The sequence below is a fragment of the Neofelis nebulosa genome, chromosome 1 (assembly GCF_028018385.1).
Source record: "Neofelis nebulosa isolate mNeoNeb1 chromosome 1, mNeoNeb1.pri, whole genome shotgun sequence".
In the NCBI taxonomy this organism is placed as follows: domain Eukaryota; kingdom Metazoa; phylum Chordata; class Mammalia; order Carnivora; family Felidae; genus Neofelis; species Neofelis nebulosa.
In genome coordinates, this window is record NC_080782.1 from 197,505,551 (window position 1) to 197,533,485 (window position 27,935).

The window sequence follows — 27,935 nt, forward strand, 5'->3', positions numbered from 1 at the left end:
GTTCTTTATTATCCCAAGTATAGTTTTCTTTTAGTCTTTTTCAATTTTTAAGCATGTAATTACTTAATCTACTTCCTTAAATGCATAAAATGGGAATCTATTTCAACTTTCTAAATAAGTGAAATGTTCTGATACCATGTTTTGAATAATGTAGCCTTACAATGCGATTAAATGCAGGATTTTAGGACTTTTGTATATAATCATGCATATGTAGGGAGGAATCTATGAAAATAAAGTTTTAGTCTCAAGATGGTTTATTTTTGATGACCATGCAGATGCATAGATTAAATCAAATGGTTAGAAATGTACACCTTGGGGCACCTGGGTGGCTCAGTCAGTTAAGCCACTGGGTGACTCAGTTAAGAGTCTGACGACTCTTGGTTTCAGCTTAGGTCATGATCTCACAGTTCGAGAGTTTGAGTCCTGAGTCAGGCTCTGTGCTTTTTCTCTTCCTCTCTCTGCCTCTCCCCCCCAGCTTTCCCTCTCCCTCTCTCTCTCTCTCTCTCTCTCAAAAAATAAATACACATAAAAAATATTTTAAAAAATAAAAAAGAGGAAATGTATTATTATGGATATGTGAATTACATTTTTAAATACATGTGTCTAGATTTCAAAACCAAATTCAAAAATGTACATATTTGGGCATAGAATACCCTAGTTGATGGTTTCAAGCTCTACATATTGCCATTAGTTTAATAATTTATGGAGTGTTCATTTTGAAGTGCTAAGACAGATCCATAGTATTCAGTTAGGTAGAGGTAGGATAATGCAAAGACTGCAAAAACTCAGTGGCCTTCCTCTTCATCATGATTATCAAATTGACACCGTACAAAACACTGTGACACGTCATAGCTTCAGCCTCTCAAGTACTTAAATAGCTATAAAGACAATGTAGATTCAGATGGCCATAGGTCAGCAGTGAGCATCTCTTCCTTCCTTCACCCACTCATTCATTTTTTTTTTTTTTTTCATTTAATAGATACTTACTGAGTCCTTACTTTGTGCCAGTCACTGCTCTTATATTTTGGGGATATAACAGTGAACAAAACATATTCAAAAATTCTTTCCCACATGAAGCCTACGAGACAAACCACAGCTGCTAATAAGCGAAGAAATATATAGTATTTCTAAACAATACTCAGGCTAAACATACATTGGGGTGAAAGAACAGAACTATTAACTGGATCCAATGCCATGATGTATGGGGGTTAGGGAAGGTTGAGGCATGGAGTCCTCTTCCTGAAGAGTGTTCCAGGAAGCAGCAACAGCAAGTGCAAAGGTATAGGGGCAGGAACGTTCAATTATTTTTCAAGACAGTAAATGTATTTCAAAATAATAAATACATTCAGAGTTGTAAAATAGAAATGCAGCCTTGAAAGTGAATTTCAAAAATTCTTCTGCATATGACTATTTACTTCTGATGTAAATTTCCTCAGAGCTGAAACATTTCTGCGATTAGAATGGCAATTCAGGGGGCGCCTGGGTGGCGCAGTCGGTTGGGCGTCCGACTTCAGCCAGGTCACGATCTCGCGGTCCGTGAGTTCGAGCCCCGCTTCAGGCTCTGGGCTGATGGCTCAGAGCCTGGAGCCTGTTTCCGATTCTGTGTCTCCCTCTCTCTCTCTGCCCCTCCCCCGTTCATGCTCTGTCTCTCTCTGTCCCAAAAATAAATAAATGTTGAAAAAAAAATTAAAAAAAAAAAAAAAAAGAATGGCAATTCAGAGTGGACTTTGGCTCAGTCAGACCTGATACTTTTCAGCTCTGCTACCTTAGCAGTCTATGGTCTATTCAAGTTACGTATTCCTCTCTCCATCATTCCATTCATCTGTAAAGTGGGCATAATGACAATATTTCTGATAGAGTTATTGTAAGGGTTAAATCGTACAATGTGTATCAAAGTATTTAGCGTAATGACAATCGCAGACTAAATGCAGTTATTATTAGATCTGATGACTTTTAATCTCTATCTTGACAATAGTAGCTAACATAATTTTCACTCAAGTCTCATGATGAAAATCTACAAAATGGTGAGCCATGATATTTCACATACTATCGCATACTATTACAATATGATCTACAGTTACCAAGTTCACCCACCCCTTTTGGTTGTATTAGTCAGAATTCACATAATTAACTTCCCTCTGTACTGGAAAGCCAGGGAGAGTAACAGAGGAAACAAGCAAAAGGTCTTACAACATAGCCAGGACTGTAAAGCACATAAGAAACACACTAAATCTGTACAATTATGGTCTAGAAATTCTGTGCAAATGGAGCATCCATTGAGGCCTTAATCTACCCATCGTTTCTCAAGCATTACTTACTTTTCTGTCTTAGGGTCTTTGATCATGGTATTTGAAAACCTTCAATGCTGCCTTTTCACTTAACTCCGTCAGTCAAAATCCATACTCATGTTTCAAGATGACTACAGATGCTGGTTCCTCCTTTGTAGTACTTGAAAAATGTTCTTTTAAAAAATTACTTGAGACTTAGTATCATAAGTAACTGTATATTCTACCAATAAGAAACTTTTTTTGAGAAGAGGCTGTATTTTGTTGTCCTTGTCTCTGTCATGGTATCCAGGACATGGTATCTAGGACTGGTCTTTATACCCAGTGTTTACCCAACACATTTCTGTGGGCTCTAATAATTTTAGAAGGAAAGAACGAATTAGAATATGTCATCAGATGTAGACTCATGGACTTTGAGAATCAATTTTTCTGACCATGAGACCAAGGCAGAGTTCTAGATATCAGAAAGTCCTCCAATACATAAAGAAATTGACAGAAATACAGAATTCTATAATTTATTTAAAAAAATAAAATGCAATAGCTGTTATCTTTTTAGATTTCTCTGTAAAATAATGCTGGCCACCATACTTAACCATGAACCAGTTTTTCCATATGAACCAGTGAATAAGAAAATCTATATTTTTATTCTAGTAACACTATTTTTTAACACATCTCTACCTCAGTTCCCATATTTATAAAATGGAAATATTTCTGTCTCATGAAATTATTGAATTAAATGAAGTGTTCACAAGAATTCCTGCTACATATAAATATGTCACCTCTAAATAAAAGCTATTATACTTTAGTCAATTTAAGTAACACAGGGCAATACTTTTTAGTATTTTAGATTATGATTTGGGTACAGATAAATAAATACAGAAACAGGAATTAACATGATGATTGGGATTTTAATAGCCTCCTCTGCACAGTATTCTAAGAGAAAAAAAATCCCGTGATAAAACAATGTCTATTCAAGCTTGAAAGGACAATTGTCAATGTCTTCTTCAACTCAGCGCAGGCAGTTTATATCATAATTTCTTATAATATTGAGCATTAGTATTAAAAGGCCATTCATTAAAGAAAACACTTTCATAAAGTATTAAATAGAATTCAATTAATGTAAATCATATTAATAGCAATGTTTGGTGCTTATGTAACATCTATGTCAGATAATGAATTAAGCATGTTATTAAATCTCTGCAGGCTGGAAACAGCATACCTTTGTCTGTCTTAATATAATCCTTTTATTAGTTCATAGGCCTAGAATGCTCCTGGGAGTATCAAAAAGTTGTCAGGAGGTCTCTGAATCCTGGGGGTGGTATCCAAATCTCTGTGCTTCATGACTACATTTCTTGACAGCTCCCCGTGCATTACACAGTGGAGGGGAATGTTGAATGTATCTTTTTTCTAACAGGTTTCTCAAATAAATTAGTTATATACGTTTTCTTCAGCTGTAGCAAACAAATGACTTGTCAGTGGAAGGTGAAAACGTATTTTGGGTTGAGTCGGCCATCTTACCTCTGCATTCACAAGCAGGAAGACAAGATTTTCTTAGTTCTGATTTCATAGATTCTGTTTTTAACCTTCATTTGAAGCTACATCTCTAAGCACCAATAGTTTAATATAAATATAACTATTGCGTCTCCTTTTTATGATCTATCAGTGAAGATGCTTATACCAAATAGTTTTTTTTTGTATGTGTGAAGATGTACTTTATCAGAAATTTATGATTCTGATTGCCTTAGAACAGCAAGACTAATGTACCTTTACTACAGTTTTTTTTTTATCCTTATTGTTGTTGGTTAGTGATAATTTCTTTACAAATATTTTCATCTTGTATATTAAAAACATGATTGGCTGGGTCAGTCATTAGAGCATGGAACTCTTGATCTTAGGGTCATGAGTTTGAGCCCCACATTGGGCCCACTGTTTACTTAAAAAAATATAGTAGCTACCATGATTAAGATTGAGATGAAAATTATAGAAAAATGATAAAACTCAGTTAAGTCATTAATGAATTTCCTTGTCATGGATACAAACCCCTGTCAGAGTAGAAGAGTGAAAGAGAGATGGGTTAATTACTGGTTAGAGTCAGATTTCATCTACACAATTGATTATGTAACACCAACTTGTTTTTGAATTGCCCTAAAATAAAACATTTACAGCAAAGATACATTTAAAGTAGATGAAGGAATCATAATGTTCCAAAAAATTTGACCAAAAATCAGTACCTACTGGTATGTCTAGAATATTTCCCAAGGTCAGAAGTATGGAGACAATATGGAGAGATGAGTTATGACCTATGAAGCTATTTGAAAAAGATTATGTGCTAGACTGTGTGATACTTGCCATTTTAAGGAAGAAAAGAGGAGCATGAATTGGAGTAATTCAGGATTTCATTACAGAAGTGTGTGTTTGTGTGTGTGCAAAGGAGGGGTGTGCTTCTGTGGATGTTTCCATACTCCATCCCCTCTCCTCTACTTAAGCTAACTCCTGTTTGCTGATATCTCTTCTTTCTGGAGGTACCCCCACTATGATGTTCCTACAACATTCACTTGGAACTTTTACTGCAGTATTTAACATGATTTATTGCATTTCTTTATACATCTATCTATTTCCTAAAATAGACTCAGCTACTTGAACTCGGGTACAGTATCTCACTGATATTTCCAAAGCACAATATAAGGTCATGAACATTAACATTTAATGTTTGTTGACTAAATGAACAAACAGATACGCTACCGAAGCAGACTGCATGGTGCTCAGGGCTTGGCCTCTGGACCAGATTGTCTTGGTTCACAACCTGGCTCTATAACTTTTTAAGACTTACTTTTTTAGAGAAGTTTTGGTTCACAACAAAATTGAGCAGAAGGTACAGATTTCCACATAGCCTCTGCCTTCACACATTCACAGCCTCCTCCATTGCCAACATCTCCACCAGAGAGGCACGTTCATCACAGTTAACCGACATTGACACATCATTATAATTCAAATCTGTAGTTTGCATTAGGGTCAATTCTTGGTATTGTATCATGTATAGTATTTTCACTGCCCTAAGAAACCTCTATGCTTTGCCTATTTATCCTCCCTCCTTTTCCAAGCCCACTCTATTACTTTTTATGTGCGGGATATTGAGTATGGCATTTTACTTCCCTGTGTCTCAATTTTCTCATCAGTAAAATAAGGATAATAATAATACGTATCTTAAAAGTTTGTTATGAATATTAAAAGTTAGATCACATAGTGAACTTAGCCCAGTGCCTACTGGTTTGATAATATAATACAGCTGATTATTTTATTATTTTATGCACTATCCCCAAATAAAATAAAAACATTTGGGAAGAGGGCACTCAGAGAGTTGGAAATGCCACCTCCTACAGAGAAGAGTTGGGTATTATTTTGAGATTGGAGCAGTGGCTGTATTTTGGGAACAAATTCAAGATGATCTATAAACACAGCCAACTAGAGCCACTGCACATTTATGAACAGGTCATGGTATGTGCCAGTGAAATAGAAGACTGAATACATTGCTAAAGATTCAAACAAAATGTAGCCAACAGTAATTTCAAAGAAGATCTAGTCATCTGAATTTCAAATTGAAAAATTTTAAGAAATAAAACTTCTTTGTGACCATGGAGCCCATAGTTTGTGTAAAAGATGAGTTTAGATAGTGCATATTTTAGCTGGAATATCCTTTAATATTAAATTTAAATTTTGTAGAATACGGTTTTGAGGTATGACAGGAACTGTGAGAAAGAAGCCAATAAAGTATTAAATCTTCTCAAAAACCTTAAGAAAGCCATTTACTATTGTTTCTAATTATTTCAGGATTTGTCGTTTAAGGGATTTAGTCTTTGCTGAAAATTGTAAAAACGATATTTTGTGCTAGACTCATCTGTGGCTTGGAAGGCATAATTATGAGAAGAGGAGAAAATTATAAGGTGGTTAAAAGTTTAAAAATATTTAGCTCTCTAGACAAACATGTTGCTAAATGACATTTATGAACAATGTCCTCACTAGGAGAAATATCGTATATGTGGATGTACAATATATGCTATGGAAAGGTAAAAGTAAATAGTATTAAACATTTATTTTTAAAAAAATGTTTGTTTATTTATTTATTTATTTACTTATTTATTTAGAGAACATAAGTGAGAGAGGGGCAAGGAGAGAGGGAGAGAGAGAATCTTAAGCAGACTCTACACTGTCAGCACAGAGGGGCTGTTCTCACAAAGCATGAGACCATGACCTGAACCAAAATCAAGAGTCTGACGCTTAACAACTGAGCCTGCCAGGTACCCCTAAACATTTATATTTTTAAATTGAAACTCTAAGTTACAGGGATGCCTGCCTGGGTGGCTCAGTCGGTTAAGCAGTTGACTCTTGATTTTGGCTCAGTTCATGATCTCACAGTTCATGAGATCGAGTCCAGCATGGGGCTCTACACTGACAGCTTGGAGCCTGCTTAAGATTCTGTTTCTCCCTCTCTTCTGTCCCTCCCCTGGTGATGCTCACTCTCTCTCTCTCTCTCTCCAAATAAATAAACATTAAAAATTTTTAAGTTACATTAACCTACTTTTTAATCCACAAAGTATCAATAAAATATGAATATATTAGATATACTTTATCAGGTGTCATTAACATTGATATAAGTAAATAATTCATGTAATATTAAGACCCCTTCTTTGATAAAAGTTAATCTTAAAAAATATATTCCCTAAATTAAGGAATCTAAACTAAGATTATTATATTTAATTCTGAAATTAATATAACTAAATATATTCCATGAATTTTAAAGAATACTTAAAAACTTTTTTTTTAATGTTTATTTATTTGAGAGAGAGAGTGCAAGCTAGGGAGAAGCAGAGAGAGGGAGACAGAGGATCCGAAGCAGGCTCTGCACAGTCAACACAGAACCCAGAGCAGGACTCGAACTCACTAATTGTGAGATCCTGATCTGAGCTGAAGTCAGTCGCTTAACTGGGTGAGCCATCAAGGTGACCAAGAATCTTTTTAATGTGGCTCTTTTGTATAGATTGTAAAAAGGGGGAGAGGGACTTATGAACTTGAACTAGATTATCCCAGGTGTAATCTGTCCAACAGGGACTGTTTTTAGTATTTTGGGCTGTCATTAGTTCTTAACTCTTAATATACAAATGCTCAGGAGTAGCTTAGTCCTATTCCTATATAACTGTTTCAGGGATAGTTTCCTTATTCAGTATTTGAAAGTTCTGTCTCAACTGGAGACTCAGATATTTTGTCCATGACCTGTGAAACAGGTTTTGTGTTGAATACATTTTCGGTACGATTTCAGGTCTAGATAGTGTGGGTTTTGAAATCAGAGGCACCAGAGTAGCTAATTCCAACTCCTATTTATTTTTTGTTAGTGATGATTTCAATTTATTAATGTTAACCTTGTATTTTGAGTAATTATCAAGTCTTACATCAAGTGTATTCAATATGAGAATTGCCATGTTTCTTGTCCCTAGGAAATAATTCACTTGTGACAACTGTCATGTGACCTGTGACACAGCCTGGCTTGGCAATGTTGAGACATGAAGCATTTTCATAATTTAAATACAAGCAGACTGTTAGGAAGAACATAGTCCATTAGATCACAAGTCTCGAAAGAAACTCACTGGAAATAACAGATTTCATGGTAAACTAAGTTTCATGAATGCTTATTTTACCACACTGGTAGAGATTTGTAATATATATTAGCATAGTGAAAGGTTTGAGAAGCTGTCCCACAAAACAAAAATATTAAAAACTTGGAGGATTTGTGAAGTACTTCCTATATCTGTCCCACAAAACAAAAATATTAAAAACTTTGAGGATGTGTGAAGTTCTTCCTATATTGAAACTGTATATGTCAATAGGATTAACTGGGCATTTCCCCAATTAATTTGAGTCAGATCCTTTTTCAAAAAAAAAGCTTAATGTTTATTTATTTTTGAGAGAGAGAGAGAGAGAGAGAGAGAGAATGTGAGCAGGGGAGGGGCAGAGAGAGAGGGAACACAGAATCTATAGCAGGCTTCCAGCTCTGAGCTGTCAGCACAGAGCCCGACGCGGGGCTTAAATTCATGAGCCGTGAGATCATGACCTGACTGTAGTTGGATGCTTAACCAACTGAGGACCCTGGCACCCCAAGCACAGATCTTTTTTTAAAAAAAATATTCTCCAGGACTTCCTGGGTGGCTCAGTCCGTTAAACATCCAACTTCAGCTCAGATTATGATCTCACCATTTATGAGTTTGAGCCCCAAGTTGGACTCTGCGCTGACAGCTCGGAATCTGCCTCAAATTCTGTATCTTCCTCTCTCTTTCTGCCCCTTCCCTGCTCACGTGCTCTCTCTCAAAAGTACAGAGACACTAAAAAAACTTATTTTTAATTCTTTTTAAAAGGAAGTTTTATTTTGTGTTTGTATATATATTTGTTCAGTTACATACAGAATTTCCTGTTGTCCTAGTCTTGCTCAGGTTGCCATAACAAAGTGCCACAGACCGGGTGACGTGAACAACAGAAAATCATTTTCTCATATAGTGGAGGCTGGAAGTCTAAGAGGAGAGTACCAGCCTAGTCAGTTTTTGGTGATGGCTCTCTTCCGTTGTAAATGGACTTCTCACTGTGTCCTCACACAGCTGAGAGAGCGAACAAGCTTTCTGGTGTCTCTAGTTGTAAGGGCACTGATCTCCTCATGAGGTCCTCACTGATATGTCTTCGTCTAAGCCTAATTACCTCTCAGAGGCCCTGTCTTTAAATACCATCACATTGGGGTTGGGGCCTCGACATACGCATTTGGGGGGGGGGGAACACAATTCAGTCTATAACTCCTGCCCTATAAAGAGTTGAGGGACTTTTGGGAGCTTTGTGCTCATAAGCAGTAATCTGAGGGTGTTCTCCAAGTGTCAGCTGGTGATATTTTAAGCGCTTGCCCCACGGAAGTCAGTGTTTTGGTGACTGTGGAAAGTCATCTCTTTTATGAGTCAGTTTGCAATCTATTCGTACTGAGAAATACACATGGCTGGGACACACAGCTATACAGAGAACACAGAAAGTCCACACAAATGAGACATAGGAGATTGAGAAAGTGCTCACATTTGTCATCATTGCAAAAAAAAAAAAAAAAAAAGTAATGTATTCCTCAAAGTTTTAATATCAAAAGAAAAAAAAAACTCCTTGCAAAGGGAAAATATGGTAATCATACTCTTTCTGGATTATTTATATTCTTGTCTTTCAGATAGTTGAAAAAATTCAACTAGCAAGTTAACAAGATCTTTCTAAGGGAAAATGTACCCACTTACAAACTGAAGAATATAAGTCAGCTACTTCTTTTGGTGAAATATAAACATGCATTAATCTTAAGAGGTCCTTTGTATTTTTTTATGTCGATCTATTATGTCGATTTTTTATGTAGATCTATTTTATGAGGTTGATTTAATCTGGAAGATATCAATGATTATTTGTACTTTTCGTATTTTAGATTAATTTTATAGATCTCAGAAGGGTAATATTTTACATCTAATTACTTTTTATTAGGTATTTTAAAACTGAAGTATAGAATAAAGATTCAAAGGATAAATTCGATCTAGTTCCTACAATATATAGAAGTTAATCTAAGGCACTGATCATGTTTAGCCAGGATCAGCGTTTGTCCACAATGAATTATCTAAAAAAATATGGTCAGTCATTAAAGTGTTAAACAATTTGGGGCACCTGGGTGTCTCAGTCAGTTAAATACACGACTTTGGCTCAGGTCATGGATCTCTCAGTTCATGAGTTCAAGCCCCACATCGGGCCCTGTGCTGACAGCTCAGAGCCTGGAACCTGCTTCAGATTCTGTGTCTTCCTTTCTCTGTGACCACCCTCCCCCGCCCATGCTCTATCTCTCTCTCCCTCTCTGTCTCAAAAATACGTAAACATTAAAAAATTCTTTAAAGTGTTAAACAAATTAATGTTAAGTTTGTTTTTATATTTTAAATTAAGATATGCTTTTGAGAGATAATCTAAAATATTCAGATATAGAAAAAATATGTATTTCTCCATCCAGTGATTACCCCTTCTAATATTTTAGTCTGTTTCCTTTCAGTCTTTTTTTCTATGTGTATTCGTTGCCTGTTTTACTTAATTTTGCTATCTGCCTAATTTTGCTATGTGCTCTGTTATGTCCATATCTGCAGGTTTTATTTTGCTTTTTCACTTTACTTAGAACATAAGCATCTTCCCATAATCTCTTCATAAATATCCCTTTCCATGACTTCAAAATGTTCAAGTGGATACACAAATCATTAAGGAAATTGTACCTTTCCAAGTAGAAAGAAATAAGAATATGTGTGTGTGTGTGTGTGTGTGTGTGTATGCTTCTGCGTGTTAAATTTGACTATGTATTTGGTCATATTTCTCCTATATTTTGACTTGGCTTTGTAGAAGTAGTTTACTAGAAAAAATTATGCAAAATAAAAACACAATTGGAGTTTTCCTGGGGCAAATAGACTGGAGGAGGCAAATGAACTCTTGTAGATTCATAGAGCAAGCTGCTTTCACCCCCTAAATGCTCCCTTGTAGCCCAAGACTAAAATCAGTGCTCACTTGCTGCCATGTATTTTTCTTCTGCTCTATTATTTCACAGGTTATTTAGTTTTGTTTTCCTCCTTAGAGAAGGGAGTAAATCTTTATTCTTGCAACCCTGTGTCTAGCTTGCTGTTCAGTATCTCCCTTCTCTCAGATATGGGTGAATGAATTGAATGTTTAAATGGAACCCTTCTTTAAGCAGGTAGGATTTGGAAACAAAATTTCTGCTACATAGCTACTTTTGCATTTCCCAAATCATAACTGTCACAATCTCTTTCTGGATTTTACATGTTTCTGTGCTCCAACTCTCAGGAAGAAAATTGAACTTAATTTCCCAAAAACTACTGAAAAGATTAGCAGAAGATGATGTCTATGGAGAAGACTGGGGATTGAAAAAATCTGTGATGTACCCTCTAACATTTTAAATGTCACCACTTTTTGGATGCACCCAGCTTCTTATTAATTCAGATTACTTTTGTTTTGTTTTGTTTTGTTTTGTTTTGCTTTTGTTAAGTTGGATTTTGACTTCACCCTGAATAAGTACCATAAGGGACTAGGAAAAGTTGATAAACATTATACAGTTGTGGGAGGGAAATAGAAATTAGCATGAGACTGACTTAATGGTATAAACTAAGGAGAGACATCAACTCAGTAATCTGTCTGGAAAAGGAAGCTTTTTTATTCAGAACTGCAGGAAAGAGCGTGCCTGGGTGGATTCCTAAGTAAGTGAGATATTAAGTGTGGATTTGGACACCTCTAAGCCATCGCACTCCTCTTTTAATGCAGACTGTTGCAAATACTAAAGGCTACACTATGGCTCATATGTAAAGCTGGCAAAAACAATTACCAAAGTCATAAATTTGATTTCATTCAAGCTGTTAAGGGTAGTAATTTATTTAAGTGAGGTCTTCTGCTTTGATTAGAACTAGGAAAGTTCAGCTGTTCTAATCCTCTGGGGGGTAGAGCTGGGTTACTGTTATAGATAAGGAGGCTTAAAGGTGGCTACTACTGAGGCCACTGATCATTCCAAAAGGAAATGCTTTTGCTAATTATTTCACTTCTTCTTTTCAGTTAAGTTTTTATTTTTCTTTCCAAGAATAACTTATTTCTTACAAAGTAAACAGTTCCACTTAAAAAAAAATCATGATTTAATCAGATGTTTTGAGCAGTTAATACTAACTTGTGGCTTGATCAGGGCCACACCTTCTAAAAAATTGGTAGAGCCAGTCTTTAAAGATGGAGTTATCAAGACAATACCAGTGTGGCCAGAAGGCCACAGTACTACTCCCTTGGAATTTCCCTAAAGCTCTGTTGAAAGCAATTTAAATATTCGAGTATTTTACAATTAGGTTGTCTTCCCTAGGGACAAACCTTTGGCAGTTAGTGACTAAGACTGCAGTAAAGGTAAAATGCCAAGCCCATCAATAAGGGGACTCAACAGAACTGTAGGTCTTAAAGAGTCTTGTCGATAAATCAACCTTCTAACTTCCCCTCTGCCAGGAAGTTGTGTATAAGTCCAAGGATAGGTTCTAGTGGTCTTATCTTAGGCAGAAGGATAAGTGACTTGACTATCCTTCCAAATTTTTCCTTCCAGTCCCCTCCATTCTTTGTGTAAATATCTCAAAACTGTGTTTTCTTCTAATTGTAAACTAATCCTCAGTAGGGTGTTAGTTGATGGCTTTAAGGTGTTATCACCACCAGGGGTATTTGCATTTTAATGGGAGGCTTTAAAAGATCTTAAACCTTCAAGACTGAAAGCAGTAAATCTCTATTGGTGGAAATGGAGGCAGGGTGATAGATTGGGCAGGAGATATCTGGGGTGAAAGGAGCCCACTGGGTCTATTCTAATCACAGCATGAACTAAAGTGTTCCTACTTAGTAGCCTGACTTCTACTTCCAGAGTGAGGGCAGTGAGGACAGCTCCTGTGGCCTGAATAATAAAGTACTCTTAAACAGTTGCATTTTCTTTGAAAGCAAAACAAATTAAAGGGCTAAAACTTTGAATGTTAGTTTCTTTTTCCTTTCCCACTTTCTTCATGGCATCTTGCTTGAAATCTTTCGATATCTCTGTGCTCTTTCTCTGGACTTCTGATGTATAGTTAGGTTATCCTTAGACTTAGATTCCAAATTATTTTGTGCCTTAGTTTTCTTTTCTTGGAAACCTTGAGACCACTGGAATGGATGAAGTAGGATACTTGAGGAATTTTGGGGAAAGGACTTCCTAAATTGGGTTAAAATGTATTTAAATATACGCAGTGGGGGGGAGGGGAATGAAAGAAAATAAACATATGTAGTAATCCAGGCAGTGAGTTAAGTTCTAAGGACACAAAGATATTTTTTTAGTTTTTATTTTTTTAATGTTTATTTATTTTTGAGAGAGAGAGACAGAGAGAGACAGAGAGAGAGAGAGAGAGAGAGAGAGAGAGAGAGAGAGACAACACAAGCAGGGGATGGGCAGAGAGAGGAGACACAAAATCCAAAGTAGGCTCCAGGCTCCAAGCTGTCAGTGCAGCGTCCAACATGGGGCTCAAACTCATGAACCGTGAGATCATGACCTGAGCCGAAGTCAGATGCTTAACTGACTCAGCCACCCAAGTGCCCCCACAAAGATATATTTTATACACTTCCCGTCCCGCTCCCCCCCCCCCCCCACACACACACACTGCAGGGCACAGGGGCAGAGGCAGAGAGAGAGAGAATCTCAAGCAGGCTCCATGCTCAGCATGAAGCCTGACACAGGGCTCAATCTTACAATGTTGAGATCACGACCTGAGTCGAAATCAAGAATTGGATGCTTAAGCGACTTGTGTCACTCAGGTGCCTATGTATTTTATACACTTTCTGCCATGTAGTCCAGACAGTGAAACAAATGAGCAGATACTACGATCAGTGCAGAAAGAGCTATAATAGAGTTTTCACCATGGGCTGTCACAGTGCGTAGAAAGCACATGCTGATTAGAAGAGGTTAGTAAGGGCGCCTGGGGTGAATCAGTTGTTTGAGCGTCCTATTCACATCATGATCTCATGGTTCATGAGTTCGAGGCCCTATTGGGCTCTGTGCTGAGAGTGTGGAGCCCACTTCAGATTCTCTGTCACCCCCTCTCAAAAATAAATAAACATTAAAAATATTTTAAAAATGATTAGTAAGAAGGATGATTAACATTTAGCCAGGTGAAATGGGGTTGAGGAAGAGTTGGTATAGAAAAGGCATCTATAATTCTAGTGTGATAGGAGACCAAAGCGACTGTGACAGTCTTCATTCAGGAGGGCCGCAAATGTAAGAATAAAATGGTGAGATTGGAAAAGTAGGCAGGGACCTAGCATCGGAAGGCTTTGGTGCCATGATAAGGAGTGTGAATCTTATAGGGAACTACTGGTATCTATAAGCAATGGAAAACGTGATCAAATTTGCATTTTATAAAAATCCTTCTGAGATCAGTATGGAGAGTTATCTTGACTTTAGACACTAGACTTTACAGTGGAACAAAGTTGGAGGTAGATCTTGGAAGCGTTCAGAAGGCTGTAATAGTAGATCAAATAAGAAATGAAGGATTGACCTGGAAGGTTAGAGTGAGGATGCAGAAAGGAGACTGGATCTTCACTGAGATGATATTTGAGTGTACAAGGGGAGGAAAAAACACAGCTGATCTTGGATTTTTGGCTTCATCCGTTAGGTGCCATTTTGCTGAACTAGGGAAAGAGAAATAGGTTTTAATGGGGAAGATGCTGAGTTCAGATTCGGACAAGCTGAGTCTTAGATTATTAAAGAACATCTAAGCAGAGATTTCCAGTAGACAGGCATTAATCTGCCTGAATCCCAGGAGGAAGACCTAAGCTGTGGATATATATTTAGCCATGGTTCCTTATCATCTCAGGGATGTCAATAGAAGGATTCCTCAGGAAGAATGGAGACTATCAGAGGGCTGTTGATTAACCCTAGGCAAATAATAAGAGTTAAAGAAACAGCTGAAGATGAAGAATAATAATGAAGAAGAAGTAGCCAAACAGATACTTAGAACCACACAAGGGAGAGTTTCCTTATAGAATAGCAGAACAAACTCACAATCTATCTCCTTGCTTTTGGTTCCAAGCCTTTCAGGATCTGGCCCCAGGCAGTAAATCTAGCATTTTCCATCTTTGCTCCTCATCTTGCTTGAGCTGTTTTGGCTGACTAGAAACAATCCTGCACATTCATACGTTGTTATGTGTCCATTTCTCTCTCATCTTCTCACTGGAGTGCATGTTTCTTCCATTCTTTTCCTCTCCATGCCTAACTCATCCTTTGGAATTCTCTAATGCTTCTACTGCCATGGAATCTTAACTCCTTTCCCTAAGCACAGAAGTATCATCATTCAGCCTAACCTCTAATTAGTATTCAGATTGCAACTTTCTTATGACACTTAGCACATTCTGGTGTGCACCATAGTTATTCATGCACCCGATTGTCCCCCTTAGCAAGAGTGTAAACTCCCACAGACTAAAGAACCCATTCCCCCAAATTGATCTCCACTTGAAAACAGCAAGTGCTTAATAATTATTTGATCAATGATCACATATATTATTTACACTAAATAATAAAGGTAAAATCTTTGAATCTTCTGATGAGAAAAAAGATCTCAGTGGAGGCTAACATGGAAATGCTAACTTATGAAGGATCTGTCTGGAGGTTCTGAGATGTTAGCACATATTGACCAGACGATGGAAAAGCATCTTTCATAAAAGCACATTCATGATACAGAGGCAGGAAGGAGAAACATAATGCTAAGTGTGTTTGTTTCAAGAATTGCTAATATTATATTCTTCATGTTATTCGCATGCAAAAATGGCAAATCCTTGTCTCCTTTTCACCTTCTGCTTTTGTAATTTTAAAAGTTAATCTCATGCAATAAGCATGTAAAGGACAAGTACCACTAAAACACAAACACAAAGTATTTTTATTTATCCTGAAGGCAGGGATAAGATGCTCTGCTGGCAGTTTCTCAACAATGTCCTGCAAATAATGCTAAGCCTTTCCAATTTGTTTTAGCGTATTAAAAGTAAAGCAACCTAGTGGGGCTGTTCATTTAAATAGAATAGGGTTAAATGATAACTTGACTTATCTTTTAAATGACAAAAAATAAAGAAATTGCAAGACCTTTTCACACATTAGATATGTATTGTCATTTATCATCTAGATATCAGGCTAGCAGTGCGAAGTAATAAAACATATCATCGAAAAATGTGCTATAGGTCTGAATCACTCTTTCATTCCACCTCCCAGCTAACTGTAGTATTAAATCAAACAAGCAGAACATTTCCTTAGGCAGCCATTGCCTTTTAATTTCCTGAAGAACCTTAAAATATCATTCATTACAAGTACTACACATATTTGGTTTTTAAAAGTCTCATAAATCAATAGCAGGCTGACTGTAATAATTATTACAAGTTAGTGCATAATTTTCGTGCTGAAGGCTGCATGCAGAACTTTAGCATATGCAAACGAGGCAATTCAAACTGTGTATAGATATTAATATGAAGAAGCAGGTAACGAGGTGCAGGCTATGAATTATGCATCAAGAGTGGCTGATCTTCAATGAGGAAAATGAATTCAGCATGTAATCTAATTAGTGATGGAAGTCTATTACATCTAACTGCAAAAGCAACCGTCCTTGAAACAAATTTATTTACAGTCCATGTTACCACTTGAAACAACTTTGAAATGATGTGTAAGACAACAGCTTAATTGTAAAAATTTTTTGTTTATTTGTTTCAGTTCTAGACCTGGAAGGCCTCCTAAGAGGACTCAAAGTGTCACCTCCCCAGAGAACTCTCATATCATGCCACATTCTGTCCCTGGCCTCATGTCTCCTGGGATAATCCCACCAACAGGTAAGAATGCTGCTCATTTATGCCAAAAATGTTGAAAATCAGCCAATACCATAGTTTTTTATATATGTATATCTATGTTTACATAGGTGCTTATAACCATCAGTTGTGTTTTGTGCACACTAACATAATGTTACCAGTGAGAATTTATCGAGAAATTGCATTGTGGTTGTCATCATTTATTTATTTAAAATAAAATGAAGGAAGCTAAGTTGAGCACTGTGCTAGGAGTTATTGTAATTCATCTGCTCACTAATATCAAACAACAAGTGATAATCTCTATTTTCCTGGTAAGTAATGGAAGCTAGGAGAGAATCAAGTGACTTTCCCAAGGTCAATTTGCTCAAAACTGTTAGTGGTTATTTGTATCTAGGTCTCTGGGTTCTAAATTTATTTATTTCATTCATAAGAGCTCAGAAATAGATTGAAATGCATCCAAACAAGACAGTAACTATGTCAATAAAATATCTCCTATGTTTTCAAACTACAGTGTGAATACATTTCCATTAGAAACATCTGAAAGATGTTTATTACTAGAATTTTGAAAAAGTGCAAGAAAAAGAATTGTCTTGACTGCATAAGTTCCATGCCATAAACAATCTCAATGATGCGCTAAATATAAAAATAACTCATTTGATTTCTACCACCTGGATGTGTTCATTGATTCTTTTATTTACTTACATATGTTTGCCCACTTTCCATGTTTCATCCAGATCCATGAGCAAATTATAATTATAATGATGATGATTTCATTCATTTTTATTTTTTTAAGTTTATTTATTTATTTTGAGAGAGAGAGAGAGAGAAAGTGAAAGTGCATGCATGAACGTGGGGAGGCGCATAGAGAGAGAATTCAAAGCAATCTCTGCCTTGTCAGTCAGCTCAGATGCAGGGCTCAATCACACAACCCGTGAGATCATGACCTCAGCCAAAACCAAGAGCTGGACACTTAGCTGACTGAGCCACGTAGGTGCCCTGATGATGATTTTATTTGTTATTAATTCTTACCATCAAAGGAGTTTATTAAGGAGATTTACGTATAAACACAGTTGCCATGTAACACAACTGATACAGGAAGCATAATCTGGCAAGATAAGGAAAGAGTCTTTATTTTTTTCTCTGAATTCCCATATCAGTGTTTTATTTTTATTTTGTAACATTTCTCTTTCTCTGTGCTATGATACCACCATGGATAATCTGATTTCATATTTCATATTTGATTGAAAGCTATTTAAAAGCATGACTGTTTTAATTCACTTTTATTTTTGTCACAATATCTGAATAATTCCTTCACCTTTGTGGACTTTTATCAAAAACATCTGTTGAGTTGAATGTAAAGCTATTTGTTCATTCTTTTTATATTTAACTCTTTTCCAGGAAGGTACCACAGTACATACTTAACAATAAATTATCTAAAGTGCCAGGGAGAGTTGTATTTTTATGCTAATTTTGCAGATGAAAAATTGAGACATAGAAAAATGAAATCAATAGCTGAAAATGACCCAATTACAGAAATAGTATCATCATTTCCATTTGTTTAATTAGTCATGTTTCTAGTAATTGAATCCTACTGGCTGAAATTCTAATTCCAAATTTGAGATTTAGAAAAGAAATAGGCACTTAAGTTTAGCTGTTTTTATTTAACTAGATAAATTTCCGGAATAAAAAGAATGGGCGATTTTTTTTTTTTGTACCACATAGGCTAGATATAACTAAAATATTAACTGTTCATGTTTTATGGTTGAAAGACACAGGGGTGCTAGAAGAAAGACCTAAGAATTGTTGACTTAATTAACTTCTCAAAGAACTGTGTTAGGGAGAGTTAAAAAAATCATTTTAATAATCATTATTCTGTATTTGAAAAGTTTGTGTTGCAGTTATCTTACGGATGAAAGGTATTCTAGATTGTATTCATACTAAGGTAGGGAAGATTTGGTTCCAAATTGTCTGCCAATATTTAATCTTTTGCGGAGAAGACGATAAATAGTTCATTACCAAAGCATTGATGAAATAAGATGATTTTAGCAGAATCTAAGAATAGCAACACCTTACTTAGTTAACAACATTAAGTAACTTTGGGGTAAGTAAAATTTCTAAATAACTTATGGTCATATACCAAAACTCAAAATCAACATATTAAGTTATTCTCGATAGACCCCTTTCTGAAATATATTACATACTTCTGTGGCTTGGTGGAACAGAGACACTCAAGATAATTTAAACTTGACTCATTATTATAGACATTCATTTTTTTTTAATATGAAATTTATTGTCAAATTGGTTTCCATACAACCCCCAGTGCTCATCCCAACAGGTGCCCTCCTCAATGCCCATCACCCACCCTCCCCTCCCTCCCACCCCCATCAACCCTCAGATTGTTCTCAGTTTTTAAGAGTCTCTTATGGTTTGGCTCCCTCCCTCTCTAACTTTTTTTTTTCTTTCCCTTCCCCCATGGTCTTCTGTTAAGTTTCTCAGGATCCACATAAGTAGACATTCATTTTTGAAGTAGGATCAATTTCTTATATTTCAGTTGCTGTGCTGTTCTTCTGAGACATCATTTTTGGTTTTTTCTTTCCTTTGTTAATTTACTTTTGTTCTTCCTAGTATATTGTGAACCCCCAAACCAGAATTTCTTTCAAGCTTATTAAGAATTATATTGAAAAAGACCTTAAAAAGTCATATTCTAGAGATGGATAAGGAAATAGACTCATCAGGAGAGTAAAATGGATGGAAAAGTAGGTCTTAAATTATAGAGGCCAGTGAATGTAAGACAGACAGCATAAGTTCATTATTACCTATTTCACTTATTTTCTTTTTTTTGTTTTTTGTTTTGTTTATTTCAAGTTTTCATTTAACTTTTAGTTACTTAACATATAGTGTAATATTAGTTTCAGGAGTAGAACTTAGTGATTCATCACTTACATATAACACCCAGTGCTCATTACAAAAGGTGCCCTCCTTAATACCCATCACCCATTTAGCCAATCTCTCACCCACCTCCCTCCATCAACCCTGTTTTTTCTCTCTAGTGAAGAGTCTCTAAAGGTTTGCCTTCCTCTCTTTTTTATTTACTTTCCCCTATGTTCATCTGTTTTGTTTTTTAAATTCCACATATGAGTATTTCACTTGTTTTTGTTTTTGTTTTTGTTTTTTTTTAGAGATTGTCCAAAGATTTGTACCTGCCAGGAGTTTGACTCTTGTACATGAATTATCTTGATATATTCAATATAATTGGTCTTTTTTGCATAAACTTTTTTAGATGGAGAAATTTAGATTTTAGGGAACACAGGCTAATATCTCCATTCTTTGGATTATTTACTATCCTTAAACGTTAACTTTAACTGGAAATCTAATGGTCTTGAAGAAATCTTATAATTCTCTAAAGAATGTAACACTTCCCTCCCAGGGAAAACTTAGTGTATTCAGGGAATATGATGTAATATGAATATATAGACTCTTATGTCCTATGACTTTACTTATATTTGCTACTTTATTTTTCATATTTGTGAGCTTCTTTAAAAAATAAAACATTATTTTTTCTTCCTAAGATGGGGAAGGTGAAGTATGTTAGTTATTATTTTAAATTTATGAAGAAGTTATATATAAATATTGTTGATATTAAGCAAACTAGTTTGATGATGTTTCTACTATGTTTTTAACCTGTAGGTTTGGAATTTTTCTTTTTTTTTAATGTTTATTTTTGAGAGAGAGAGAGAGAGAGAGTGAGCAGTGGAGGGGCAAAAGAGGAGACACAGAATTTGAAGCAGGCTCCAGGCTCTAAGCTGTCAGTACAGAGCCCAATGTGGGGCTGCAACTCACGAACTGTTCATAACTTAAGCTGAAGTTGGAATCTTTAATATTTATTTCCAAGAATCTATAGTTATATCAGTATCTTTCAAAGACTTGGAAATCATGTTTCTAAAACTAATAAAACAAATGAGCATTTAATCCTCAACAAAACAAAGAGAGAAAAAACAACCCCTGACCCCCAAATCTCAAATCCTTTCTAAGATTTAAATTGTAACCTACCTGTGAACATGATCTGTAATTTTGGACTCCCAGTATTACCATTTGAAAAGTATAAACAATGCAAATTTACCTTTGAAGTTGCCAGAATTGTTCTTGTGAAAAAGAAAAACTATTAATTTTGACAAATTTCTAAAATCTATCAATTTGCTCCTAATCATTCCCTCATGTTTCCTTTTCAACAATTGAACACTGGAATTAAATAATAATCTTTCCTGGAGACATCTGTTTTCTCAGGGAAAAAATGGCTATTTTTATGTTTAAAAAAAAAAAAAAGGCTTTTCCCAGCCCTAATATTATATACTTAGGTATCTATAATTAAAAGAAAAACTTTGAGATTTCTTATCAAGTTTTTATTTGTTATTTTGGTTGCTTGAGTGGGCTTCTATGTAACCTTAGAAGGGGGCGTGGGCAGATGGTGATAATTTCCAAAATTTATGGTTGTCACTGGATGCCATAGCAACCAGAAGTGGAAGTTAATGAAAGAAAGAAGGCTCTTTGTAGAGTCTTACAACGCAGTGCCTCCTGTAGTGCTCTCTACATTTATTTGGACTGAGTACATGTCATAAATCATTTTTGATAACAAATACCAGTTTGGAATAAATTCATCCTAGCAACAGAGTTCCAATAACATTCATACTTTTTATAGAATTGTGTGTATTTTACAATGAAGGAAAAAATTATTTAAGAATGCTAAATACTCCCCTCCTGTGCCAGGAGTGCAATTTGGCTAGCATATTTGGCCATCTTCCTGATTTTATCTTTAGGGCAGAATGCAAACTAGTTTTGGAGTATAATTTTATATAAGTATTAAGAAGTAACTTAGTGAGTATTTGTATTTGACTTAATTTTTTTTTAATATTCTCAAATTGAATGGGTGATTTATAGTTTTGCTTCTTGGCCATATTTTTTTTCTCTCATTGTGACCTTCTAGGCACATAACCAATATGCATTCAAGATACAGAAAGCTATCGTACACACACATGCACTATGCTTAAAAAGTAAGACTTCTAAGCACAATTTTATCTTTGTGGAAAAGATACTAGACCAGGACAATGTTAATCCAGACTTAATCCCATGGAAACATTCCTTTTTAAAAAACAAAAAGATTATAGGAAAGCATTCAGAGGAGTATTTTCAAAGTTTACATATTTTTGTTTTTCTTGCGAAACGCTACTAACCAGCAGCAACCTTTGAACTACCTCTTTTTTGCAATATCAGCATTTATAATATTTTAAATGCATTAAGCATTTCAACTTCTGAGGAGAAAATTCATAGTGTGGAAATGTGCCTTGCATGTTGAGGAGTATGTTATAACAAATGCATTGTATTCCCTGGGAAGACTCACAAGTAAGGATAACAGAAAAATGCACAAGTAAAACAGCCACAAATGGATTGATTGTCTTCCTTAATAAATGAAACATAACAGTGTTCTCAATGCTTTACTCAAAAAGTACAGATAATATAAACTATTTAAACCATTAATGTTATGTAGTATGTATATATATGTATTTTCATACATTTATATGTGGGGAACATTTGTGAAGTTTAATTACTAGACATTTGAGAGTAGTGCATTTAACTTATCAGTATTTAATACACGTTCCTTTTACATTTTTCTTGAAAAGAAAAATAAAATACCTTTTTTCTCCCTTTAGGAAAGGCCAGCCTAAACAGTAGCCTTCATCATGTAACTTATTTAGTTTTAAAACTTTTACTGGATCCCATATTCATTTCCTGTGGCTGCTGTAACAAATTATCATATATTTGGTGACTTAGACAAATGATAATTTATTTTCTCATAGTTTTGGAGAAGTCCAAAATTGATATTTTGGGCCAAACCAAGGTGTCACCTGGACAACACAGTTGCTGGTGGCTCTTAGGGAGCCTTTGTTCCTTGACACTGAGCTTCTAGTAATTGCCAGAGTTTCTTCTTGGTCTGTAGTTTCCTCACTCTAATTCCTGCCTTTTCCTGTGTGCGTTTATGTGTGTGTGTATGTGTATGTGGGTGCGGGTGCACACCTGAATCAAATTTCCTTCTGTCCACCTTGTAAGGATACTTGTATTTAGAGCCCATTAGATAATCCAGGAAAATCTCATCTCCAGATCCTTAACATAATCATATCAGCAAAGTATCTTTTTCCATATAAAGTGGGCATCATTTGGGGGTCATATTAGTTTACCATATCCTGCACGTGACCAGGCAAGGTACTGTGAGGGACCCCAGCGTGGTATGGTAGACATGCATAAAAATAGTGTTTGGGAGACTTTTGTGATTCTTTTTTGTTCACTGTGGTATCCCAGTATGTAGAATATTGCTTGCCACAGAGCTGATATTTAAAATAAATATTTGTTCAGTGAATATGGCTAATATATGTTTAGTAAAGGATTTCTGAGAGGAATTATTATGCTTCCAAGGTACAAATTTAAACACTGAAAATAGCTTAAAAATCCTATTAAGTGTGGTTGGACTCCAGATTAAAGACTCAGTGTAGAGCCTAAAGGAGGTGTATTAATTATATGGAGGACCATTATTAGTTTGTGTATAGGTTGTGATGGCTACATTTAATTATATCGACAATTGATGAAATTTCTATCTCCAGATTGATACTGTAGAGAAGCAATATTTATAGGAATAAAATGGCAACATAGAACACATTAGTCTTTGAAGCTCCTGCATATTATATACTATATTATACTCTTCTTAAGGGTTGGAATCCTCATTGTGCCCACAGTGTCTTGATATAGAACTAATTTAATACATACATGAATAAAATATAGCTCATAATTTAAATGTACATACAGTTTTGGTATGAGGAACTACATAATAAATATTTTTACATTATTAAATATGTAATGTGCATTAGAATGAAGCATTTCAGTCAAATCACAATATGCCCTGGGTCTATTACTTGCATAATAGAAATTCATAAATGTATTTTTTTCTAAGCTTTTAGAGCAAAGATCTGTTATTTTTAGATTTAATTAAATAACCACATATTGCTAGACTTTTGGACAGGCTCTCTTCTACTTAATTTAGAAGAAAATTACAGTCCTTTCTTCCCTAATTTGTTTCTCTGGTCCGAGTTTCTATTGAGTGCTATAATCTGGCATGACTATACTAGGCCACAGTATACGTTAGGATCTACTTACACTTCTCTCTCAGTAGATTTGAAATAATGAAGTTGCTAATATCCTTAATTGACTAATTGCAAGGTATTATTCGCTTCCTTTTTAGTAATATGTTGCTTTCTTTGACAAAAGGGAAGTTTATTTACGTTAAGAAAAGCAAACCAGGTTTTGAGTCAACTTTTGATTATGATGGTGGATGGTATGTGGATTAGCTACAGCTTTGTGGATTATCCATTTATCATGAGATGCTCAGACAGGGTTCTAATCCCTTGGTTATAAGATATGACACATGTTGTCTTTTCTTGCTCCCTTCAATTTCTTGACCAGTAGGAGGTGCTATTACTATCCCATTTCCCTCCCTAAGAGAAGTTAGAAATACAAATATTGTTGACTCAGAAAAAAACAACCAATATATTTTGAATAGTCCTAGAAATGTTGTAGAAAAATGTCATGGAAAGCAAGATAACAATTGTTTGTGTAGTCTCCTTCTCTGTCCTAGATAGACTGTCCCCTCTGAAGTTACCTTCAAAGCTTCAACTCTTTCCCTTAATGATATGCTCTTGGTTTGTTGTAAAGAGTTCAACCATATCATGCTGGACTTTTAAGATATTTTCTCCATTCATTTGGGGTTAAGTCTTACAACTTCAGTTCTTTTTATAAAGAAGTGGAATGATCATTGAAAGTGTTGACAGGACCAAAGTTTTCAAGACAACTTGAAAGATGTCAGAATGACAGAAATATTAATAAAGCCTTGTATTCAGTCTCTTAAAACATTTATGTCCCTGGTCATGAATGAACTTATGATTTGATCTGAAAACATTCTACATGATAAAACCTATGGGTTTTATTTGGTTATGTAATCATATAAATCAACATTGTGATAAAACTTCTGAAAACACTAACGTAAACCTAAACTTAAGTGGATAGGAATATAAAGTCCAGATAGAAGGAAACAATACTACTTTGCTCAACATTCCAGATGACAGCTATAATATGTTCAGTCATGACACCACAACTGATAATAGAACACTGACAAACTGGTGAGCATTAGAATAGTCTAGATGCTAGGGATTTACATGTTGGTGATGTTTGGTCTCATGAAGACTTACAGAGAGTCTGAAAGTGGATGATAGAGTAGACTCACACTGTACTCTTCTAAAGACAGAAATATAACTAATGGACAGTAATTATAGAGAGGTCTACATTGGCTTCCATAAAAAAAGAGCCTTGCTAACATGGAGAACTATCTAAGAGTAAAACCTATTAGTCATAAAGCCTTAACTTTCCCTACCGACAGAAGACTTCAAGAAGAAAGAGGGATGAAGAGTTCTTACCCATAGTTTTTATATTTAATTATCTCTTTTTAGGCCATACTGTTGATGACACAAAAGAGCGTTAGCTTGAAAAAGAAATTATATCCCTCCCTGACCATCAGCCATCTATTTCTTATCTTAGTAATCACTGTTAGGGAACTTTGAAGGTAATTTTGCATTGGAGGGAGGTAGATCAGTAAGATTGTTTTGTTCCCTTCTAATTATAAAATTTGATGATGACATTTCATTTTACTTTTAATTATTCTTCCAAACTTGACATGGAGCCTTTCTACTTAAAGGGTATCCATCCTTCAGGGTCTGTATTCTTACATTCTTTCATTCTTTCAAAAACTTAAAAAAATACTTTTGAGATGAATGATTCAGATTTATAGGCCCTCATACTCTTTGTTACCTGGGAATAGTTACCTTGTGGGTAAAACTATGACTATGGTAAGCTGTCAAATGCTTTTTTTTCAGTTGAAAGAAATTTTTAAATGCTTATTCTCTTTGCCCTTCTTTCACACGTCCTCCACGAAGGGGTACATAGTTGCAAAATTAATACATAGGAGGAAATGAACAATCCCTGAATGTACCATAGAAGAATACTTATAGCTGTGGTAGGATTTGGAGCTAGGGGTAGAAAAAATATTATTATTTTAAGTTTATTTATTTTGAGAGAAAGAGAGAGAGAGAAAGAGAGAGAGCGAGAGGGAAAAAGCTAGAGTGGGAAACAGCTCAGAGCCTGACATGGGGCTCAAACTCAGGAACCCTGAGAGCATGACCTGAGCAGAAATACGGAGCCTTAACAGACCAATCTGCCCAGGTGCCCCCAAAATATTATTTTAATGAGTGAAGACCATCACAAATGATAGTAGAAAGACATGAACCCTTAAAAAAATTTTTTTTAATGTTTATTTATTTTTGAGAGAGATAGAGAGAGAGGAGGAGGGGCAGAAAGAGAGTCTCCGAGCTGTCACAACAGCACAATGCGGGGCTCAAACTCATGAACAGTTAGATCATGACCTGAGCCAAGTCAGAAGCTCAACTGACTGAGCCACCTAGGCACCCCAAGACTTGAACTCTTAAACGGATTTAAATGAAAGACTTTGACCTTCACCATTAATTACTTTTATTTGGCTTTCTAATTGAAAATATAAAGTCCCCAAGAGAGGATTCCGTTATTAAAAATCATAGGAATCTTCCAACCACACTTTTTCAATGTGTAATAATTAAGCCAGTCAAATGTTTTGATCCTTCATTCCTTCATTGATAAAAATAATGTTTTTATGATACCAAAATCATTTTTCTCATTCAATTGCCATGAATGTCAAATGATACAATTTATAGCATCATTCTGAAAATGATGAAGCTAGAGAAAGGTTATTATTGTAATTGTACAGGCTGATCCAAGCATTATTGATGATTATTGTTGACTTTCTATGCTTCTATCAACTCCGTTGGATTTAAGGAAAAATTGGTAACTTTAAAAATATATAGCTTAGCTATAGAAAGTCTCAGTTTGGTGAATTATTCAAATTCATATAACTATACTATATAGATATTCCTAACAGATGTAGTTAACATTAAAATTTGTTATTACGTGTTTACTTTTCAGGACTTAATGACAATGAATTATTTTTATAAATTTTCATCTGTGAGCATAATAAGCTATATGGATATGAAATGTCATTGCCACTGTTATATTTTTAAACTGTCATATGTTGCTTTCAGAAATATGCATGCTACAAATGGTAGTAGACCTTAAAAATGGAGATTGGTTTGAATTGATTACAGCTGTATGCTGTGCTATTTAATTGTTGGAAATGAATTGACATATACTATAAAGTAAACAATGAAGCTGGTTTTCAAAATGATAGAACTGTAACCTAATTCAATAAATTGAATCAGATTACACAAACACTTTTGCACTTCATTAAGGAAGTAGTCAGTATAATTAATGTGAGAGCTTTTTATCATGATCACTTGTTGATATATGGCTGAGGATATATATATATGCAGTAGACTAAACTCTTTCAAGATCTTTGTGCCATTTCACATTTTAACTGAAGTTGCCATAAGCCCTTTTCCTATAGAAGACCACCGTGGAATTCTTTTACCTTTGTTGATATTAGAATACAATGAGTAGATTTTGATTCCTTTTAAAGGACACGTATTTTCCAAACAACATGGTATTGTGAGGTGAGTCATCCTAAGGTGGAACTGAAAAGTCTGGCTTTCATTGTCTTCCTCATCACTTGCTAGCACTATGACCTTGACTAATACTACCTGGCCTCATTTGTTCAGTTATCAGACGGTAGGTAATGGTATCTAAGACACCATTTTAAAAGGGGAAAAAAAATGCTAAGAGGCTTGTTCGAAGTTTCACTTTTATGTGATACAGTTAGTTTTCAGTTCAAGTTTTCTGACTCCAGTTTACTGGTTATTTTCCTAGATCAAGCTGTCTTGTGAAGTACTTACTTTATCATCTATAAACCAACATAAGATCTGCCATATCTCCTACTTGATAGGATTTTGTGAAGAAACTGATGTAGTACAAAATGCTTTGCAAAGTCTTATAGAGCAAGGTGTCATCAGATATTTAGTTTTATTATGATGATTTTCAAAACAGGACTTATGCCTTGTTCCAAATAGAATACCAGTTATTTGCCTCTCTGAGCATATCACTTCTGTGAATAATGGGCCCTCTCTCATATTTATGGCATTAGATTATAATCGTTTCCTC

At 35.3% G+C, this 27,935-nt stretch overlaps 1 protein-coding gene across 2 annotated transcripts in view; it reads left to right on the top strand.

The window, feature by feature from the left end:
• Nucleotides 1-27,935, top strand: part of DACH1 (dachshund family transcription factor 1) — a 436,806-nt gene that overhangs the window by 172,902 nt on the left and 235,969 nt on the right. For both annotated transcript variants that reach the window (XM_058683162.1, XM_058683172.1), the window contains exon 2: nt 16,609-16,724. In XM_058683162.1, the coding sequence (XP_058539145.1) occupies nt 16,609-16,724 (116 nt within the window). The remainder of the gene's footprint in view (nt 1-16,608; nt 16,725-27,935) is intronic.